Genomic DNA, 7238 nt, shown 5'->3' with positions numbered 1-7238 from the left:
AAAATTCTTTTTTTTTTGGTTAATAGGTTTTTTCGTGTTAATAAAGGCTTTTTTATAATTTACTGGGTGATCATAGATATCTGTTATTATATTAATTACAACAGTAAGTATATTACAATATTTTTTTCTATAGTTACTTATCTTTTAAACTATTACACATGCATCTATAATATAATATTATAGCAGTATCTATGAGGGGTTCTAAGCTGATCGCATATTTTTATATTGATAATAGAAATGCTTGTAACAATCAATTAATTTCATTAGAACTGTTAAGAATGTATGTTATGTATCAACCAGCTGGTTTTACTAAATCAAACTATCAAATAAGTTATCAATCCTTATGTGCGATCAGTGTTGTGAATTATAATGCGTCTTTTTTCTTATAATACATATATTTTGTTCATGGTAGGTAAGTACTTATAACCTAATGTAACTGTATATTTTGTAAACAGTAGTACTTTAAATTTTGTTTTCTACCTACATATTTTTAAACTGCAATATTCTGAATCTGAGCAAATGAGGTGAAGGATGGCCGTTGAACAAGATTGTATCAAATGTTGTCCCCGATGAAGAAAATGTATGTTCTTGTGTTTGTTTTGGAGAAGTATCACATCTTTTGTTTTGAATGTGACAATGTTCACTTCTTTTTGTTTTGAATGTGACAATGTTGTGATCAATTTATTAAAAATAGAAATATTTTTGATAATTTGTTTTTTATTTCAATTATAACAACATAATTATAATTTTACATCAAATACCTGCCCCTAACCTAAACCTGCATCCTTCGCTGTGCCCAGCCAGATATTGCCTAAATTAAACAATGAAGTCACTCAATTGAATGACTTCAATTATTGAATCATCAGTATAAGTAGGTACTTATAGAAAAAAAAGATTCCGACGAATTGAGAACCTCCTCCTTTTTGACGTGACAACGTCTTATAATTCGATAGAGCCGGCTGCACGCACGAAAAAACATGACTCATGCGGCGTTACATCGCTCTGAGGCGTTCCATGTAAGGCTTGAAGTGCAAGCGAGAGCGCGGAACGAGCGACAAAGAAGCACAATCGGCCTTTGTTGACACGTTCAACTATCGTCAGTAAACCGACTTTACAGACAACCAATTTTTTGGAAGTCGTTTGGTTAAAAACATTTATCTAATTTTAAGAAAAGGTAAAATAACTACACCATCCAGAGACCAGGGCGAAAAACTTCACACGCTTTAAAATGCTATTGCATGGGCTTACCTACAAGCCAACGGAAAGTACCCTATAAGTTTTCTTGACAGACACGACAGATGGACAGACACAACAAAGTGATCCTATAAGGGTTCCGTTTTTCCTTTTGAAGTACGGAACTCTAACGGAACGGAAAGAAATAAAAACATTCGCTCATCATTCGCTACCTACTTCAAATAACATTTAAAAGCTTGCAAGGTTTTTCACCTTTAATTTTCAGGGGAATACCAAACCATAGCCGTAGTAGTTAGGTAGAATAGTGGGTATTTGTAGGTCATGTAGGTATCCGGGCCCAGAAGAAGAAAAAAAGGTATAGACTACCTGCTGTGGCTATGGTTCGGTATTCCCCCGAAAATTGAAAAGTTGAATAACGTGTCATGTCATTTGTGGTTTTGGCAGACCATTTCGATTTACTCTATGGTTTCAATTTAGTGTAGCAAGGTGATTGGTCAATTTAAAAAATCAGTAAACTTATGCAGCCAATGGGCAGGCAAGCCGGCGGGGTTGTACTAAAAATTATAAAAGCCACGGAATAGTACAACATATTTCAGTTGACAGTTACTTTGGAAGTGCTTACTGCTTTGGAAGTTAGAAAACTAAATAATAAACTTGGGAGTTAATTTTATTACAGTAAAAATAGGTAGGTAAATGTTGGCAGTTTTAAACATCCGAAAAGGTTTCATTAAGCATTTTAATTAGATCCTGTTGTGGAGAGCTGGGTAAACTAGCCGTGTAAGTAAGATCGTTATTTTTATTTCTTACGTGAGCAGTTATCTTTGTATATTCAATATTTTTATCTAATTTCATAATCTTGTTTTTTAACTTTTCATTACCCAAATCTATAGGCAGCTGTAGTTCGACATAATGTTTGTACGATCCTACTTTTTCTATAGAGCCCAAGAGGTAGCTGATTTCACTCGTTTCAATACAGCAGCTTTCATATTCCTCGGTCTTCTTGGAATCATATTTGTAAATATTTTCGCCTAAATTCTTTAGGACCACTGGATTGAGTGTCGACGGTATACTAAACGTTCCGTCCTTCTTTTGTAAGCCTAATCTTAAAAGGACTGAAATTTTTGTGTGATATTCTGAAAACCAAAGTATCAAAGTATTGCACAAACCGTTGTAATCGTCGTCAGTAAACGTATTAGATAAAAATTCAAATTTTCTCAGAGCATTTTCAAAAATGCTCTTTGTGAAATATTCCGGCATTAGTTTGTCTACGCTCCGCAAATGTCGCCGGCTTATGTCAAATATATTCTGGTTCGTCGCCACAGAGAGCTGCCATTTGAATATCATAGTCATAAGATCCCATAATTTGCTCATGGAGTAGTCATCAAGTTTCATAATGGATGTTGCAGAAATATCTTGAATAAGTTGCCTTATGACAGCATGCGTGGCGACCGGCTGTGGTATAAATAGCTCGTCCAGTAATTTGGGATGTAGCAGCACTGTTACTATATCTGTAAGTACTGAAAGTAAACAAACATTCCTATATTTTGTACTAAAGTTTTGAAGGAAATATCTAAAGAATATACTGTTTTTTTTATAAAGAAACTTACCTCTTTCAGATTTATCCAATGGTATATTCTGCGTTTTTAACCTCTGATCGATAACATAAATCATTTCACAACCTAAATTAACAACAATAAATGGAGTAGCAAAGTGAGACATTTCCTCACTGGAACTGAACTTTAGCAAATCAATACTGGGCCACTAAGAAAGTAAGCAAAATGATTATTGATTCTTGCTATGAAGGTGTTCTTACAAAACTAACAGCACAGGGTAAAATCAAGGAAATCTCAGATCATTTGCTTTCATTGGATACAAATGATAAAAGGGTCCTCTTCGTGTATAAGATTTTGAAGGGTTTAAATGCCTTTCCCAAAGTGCAAGAAGCTAAGAAAAATGATGACCTTTCTGTCAACTACCGTAACCAAGGTAACACATTCTTTCAACAATACAAATATCATAAAGCCTGGCAATATTATAATTTATCACTTCTATATGCTACTCTGTGCTCCGAAAACTATTGCTTAGCATTGTCCAATCGGTCAGCAGTATTCTATGAATTGGGAAAATATGCTGAATGCTTGCAAGATGTTGACAAGGTGTTGTCTTTGGAATACCCAAAGAAATTACTTGAGAAACTTACAAAAAGGAAAGAAATGTGTAAGGAGGTCTTAAAGAAAAAGGACACTAAGGTTGAATCACTTGAATTAAGTGAAATATTGGAAATGGAATGTGAAAAAGATTCCAGGTATGTTGCTGCAAGCAATAAATTGGAAGTGCTATACACGGATGAGATGGGAAGGCATGTAGTTGCTAAAAGGGATATAAAAGTCGGCGAAATCCTGGCTCAGGAAGATCCTTACTTGAGTGTGTTATTAAAATCTCAGATTCTCTGTTCCTGCAGTTATTGCCTCTCCCGTAGTTTGAATCTCTTACCTTGTGATAGTTGCTGCATGGCTCTTTATTGCAGCAATGAATGTAAAGAAAAAGCTTGGAGAGAATATCACTCGGTTGAATGCCCATTAATGGTCACATTAGTCGAGATGGACTTTACAAAACTAGAATTGCTTGCCCTGAGAACAGTAATCAAAGCCCGTACCGATCACAATAGTTGGAATGATCTGTTCAAAACTATAGAAGATACAGATGCAAATTACAACTCTGAGTTCCGAGGACATGTCAAAATTGATGATAAATGGATTTTTGATTCTAAATATTATCCGTCTATTCATACATTGGAAACAAATTTAGAAAAGAGATCTGTGTCTGATATATTTCAGAAAGCTGTGACAGCTGTAGTGTTTCTTAGGTTTTTGGAAACTAACACTCAGTTTTTGAATGGTGATGAGGACAAGGAAAAGATAAGAACTACTGTAGCCGGACTCTTGCTCTTACATTTGATGACAAGTCCTACAAATATGCATGGAATTAGTACACCCAATGCAGACAGTCAAAATTCCAAATTCCTTGATGAAGTTAGTCTTGCAGGTGCGGCGTATGCGTTTATCAGTCTTCTCAACCACTCCTGTGCTCCAAACGTCGTCAGGTTCAGTAAGCTGGGGTCTTCAAGAATGACCCTATATGCTATAAGACCCATAAAGAAAGGAATGCAAATCTTTGATAATTATGGGTAAGTTACAGATAACCTTTAGATGTTATATACAAATTATGCTAATAATTTCTTTATTTTACTTTTCACTGTAACTTAATTATTTAAGTAATCTAAACTATTATTAAAATTTGGGTAATTCAATTATTAAGTACCTAATTACTCCTGTATCTGCAACCTTTTAATAATTCTGTAAAAACCATTCTTTTATCAATCTAGAAAGAAATCGGTTCAACATTAGACTTGTAAAGGTGACAGGTAGATGGATTTATTCCTATTCCTATCATACTAATATTATAAATGCGAAAGTGTGTCTGTCTGTCATCCATTAAATCGATTTTGACGAAATTAGCCCTGAGATAGGTTGCACCCCAGAGAAATCCATGTGGATGTTACCCAAGTATCATTTATTTGGTAAGTTAAGAAATGCAAAAGATAGATGAAGGCTACTTTTATCCAGGAAAATTAAAGAGCTCCCACAATCGAAAAACCTAAATCCACGCAGATAAAGTTGCGCCTATCATCTAGTTAGTATAATATAAATGTTTCTTGTATTTTGTTACATGAAATATTCTAATACTAGCTGATGCCCGCAGCTTCGCCCGCGTGGATTGGTCAGATCCCCTGCAGCATCAGGATTGAGGAGTTGGACTCCAAATTTTTTATGAAACAATGTCGCAAAGTTCCTCTATCGATTAAAAAAGAAATGACGCAAATCGGTTCAGAAATCTCGGAGATTTCGGTGTACATAGGTAGAAAAACACAACTCCCTTTTTGAAAGTCGGTTAAAAAAGTAGCCTATTTTACGCCCTGGTCAATCCTCTACTTGCCTGTGAAAGTCCCGTCAAAATCGGTTCAGCCGTTCCAAAGATTAGCCGTTTCAAACAGACAGACAGACAGACAGATAGACAAAAATTTTAAAAACGTGTGATTCAGTTATGGTATCGTTCAAATAACCATATGAGCTTAATATGAGGTAGTTATTTCGAAATTACAGACAGACACTCCAATTTTATTTATTAGTATAGATTAGTATAGATATAGATTAACATTTTATACATTTCAGTTCACATCACGCATTGGAAGATCGCATGACGCGGCAAGCCTCCCTCAAGTTTCAATACAAGTTCATTTGTATGTGTGAAGCCTGCAGAAACAATTGGCCGACATATTTTTCACTGTCCGCTCAGCGTTTCTCAATGGTCCCTCCGAATTTGACTAAGTCTAAAAACAAACTTTTATCCGAGCACACAATAGAAAGCCTTCAACGTGGGGACCTAAAGACCGCAAGAAATATATACAAACGTCTGTGCATTTTGAGCGAGACGTTGGAGCCATATGCGCCTTGTGTAGAGCTCTGCGACTGTCAGGAATCTCTCAAACAATGCTTGGCCATATTTGGGGGCTTGTCTCTCTATGGAACCACTCAACTTATTGACTGGAAACAAATGCTTCCCATTGCTGGGACCTCTGAAAATATGACTCGTGTTGTTAAAAATAAATTTAAGGACTGGTATTTACACTGAAAAGGATTTGGAAGGGTTGAAGACTATTTCTTTACAAACCATCATATTCCCATGCGGGTATTGTGAAGAACAATGAGAAGTCACATAATTGAGGTCTAAGAATCAAAAATCTGGAAACGTCTTGAACGCAAGAAATCCACTCGGTCCAGTATCAGAAAAAGGGTAAAGATTTTCGGGTGTATGTATGTTTGTAAAATTTAGAAGGTATGCTGTTTCACCACACTTCTAACATACACCTGTAAAACTTTTGCCTTAAATGGTACACCTGTAAGTGATTAAGGTCAAGAGATTTATTAGATAAGTAACAGTATTTTTGTATCATTTATATTTTTAAAAAACAATGACTGTTATCAGCCGAGACTGAATTTATTATTATAAATTCTCACGATTAAAATCAAGAGATATATTAGGTAACAGTCTTTTTGAATCGTTTACATTTTTAAGAAACTAGACTAGACTGAATTTCTTATACATAAATTCTCGTCAAGTGGTATAAGTATACCTATAGTTGGTGATTAAAATCAAAAGATTAAAGTCTTTTTGAAATGCTCGCATTTTTAAAAAAACAATTCGTTATTTATTTACTAATGACTATCAAGCCTAGACTGAATTTCTTATAAATATGTTTCTTTTAAATGTTTATAATGTTAATTGATATGTATTTGTTTTTATGGGCCGGTGTATCAACATATTAATAGACACGTAATCTTGCATCATAGCGCTAACAAACCATTAGGGATTTGATATACGGCGGGGCACTGTTAAGACAACAACCACACCTGTGAATGCGTACGAACGCGTTATGTGCACGGTTCGAGCGCCTGCGCAGGTGTGGATAAGCATTATGGCGCTCTGTGGGACGAAACGGGCGCTTGTTGCATTTCGTGGCATACTGCCGTCCTCCCAACTAAAAAGCCGTTAACAAAACATGGTTTTTGGTTGTCGTCAATGGTAATATTTCTAAAAAGGGCACGTAATATGATTAAGGTTTTTAGTTAGTTTCTACTTTTAATTTGATCCTACATTGCTAACTTTTTTGGGAACATCAGTTTTTCTAAAATCCCGTATTTTTTTGCAGTTAACGGCTTTTTAGTCAAATGAGGGCACTATAGAGCGCCATGCTTTTTGCCATCACAACGTCCGTCGCCTGGGGTTGTTTGCTATATCAAGTCCCTGAGTGAAAGAAAATTTTGATTCACCATCAGTTAATGCTAACATTAGTTAAAGAATTACGTTAACCAGAGCTCGAAGCATTGATTTTAATGTTAATTGGTTCGTTACTTCCTAATTAGAACCTATTGTGAAGCAAACGCTAGTATTGTTTGAACCTTAAATCAACCGGCCCTTCAATT

The 7238-nt window shown here is 35.3% G+C and overlaps 2 protein-coding genes across 2 annotated transcripts; one reads left to right on the top strand and one right to left on the bottom strand.

The window, feature by feature from the left end:
- Positions 1 to 1843: 1843 nt before the first annotated feature.
- LOC123873897 (protein OSCP1) lies at positions 1844 to 2913 on the bottom strand. Its single transcript, XM_045918998.1, has 2 exons — positions 2802 to 2913; positions 1844 to 2711 (listed from the first exon to the last, which is right to left on the bottom strand). The coding sequence occupies exons 1-2, from the start codon at positions 2911 to 2913 to the stop codon at positions 1900 to 1902; spliced, it is 924 nt and encodes a 307-aa protein (XP_045774954.1). The 3' UTR covers positions 1844 to 1899.
- A 41-nt stretch (positions 2914 to 2954) lies between these two features.
- LOC123873884 (SET and MYND domain-containing protein 4-like) lies at positions 2955 to 6308 on the top strand. The gene is made up of 2 exons (XM_045918980.1): positions 2955 to 4381; positions 5427 to 6308. Exons 1-2 carry the CDS (start codon positions 2973 to 2975, stop codon positions 5884 to 5886), a joined length of 1869 nt encoding a protein of 622 aa, XP_045774936.1. The 5' UTR covers positions 2955 to 2972; the 3' UTR covers positions 5887 to 6308.
- Positions 6309 to 7238: the final 930 nt, after the last annotated feature.

The sequence above is a fragment of the Maniola jurtina genome, chromosome 17 (assembly GCF_905333055.1).
Source record: "Maniola jurtina chromosome 17, ilManJurt1.1, whole genome shotgun sequence".
NCBI lineage: Eukaryota > Metazoa > Arthropoda > Insecta > Lepidoptera > Nymphalidae > Maniola > Maniola jurtina.
Note: the sequence above shows the minus strand (reverse complement) of the source record. Positions and strands in the feature narration are given on the sequence as shown.

Bases quoted from the DNA above. Each gene is read 5' to 3' on its own strand.
- LOC123873884 (XM_045918980.1), top strand. From the start codon at position 2,973: ATGATTATTGATTCTTGCTATGAAGGTGTTCTTACAAAACTAACAGCA. The intron at 4,382-5,426 runs GTAAGTTACAGA...TATACATTTCAG, and splicing joins CAAATCTTTGATAATTATGG to TTCACATCACGCATTGGAAG.
- LOC123873897 (XM_045918998.1), bottom strand. From the start codon at position 2,913: ATGTCTCACTTTGCTACTCCATTTATTGTTGTTAATTTAGGTTGTGAA. The intron at 2,712-2,801 runs GTAAGTTTCTTT...GTTTACTTTCAG, and splicing joins ATTGGATAAATCTGAAAGAG to TACTTACAGATATAGTAACA.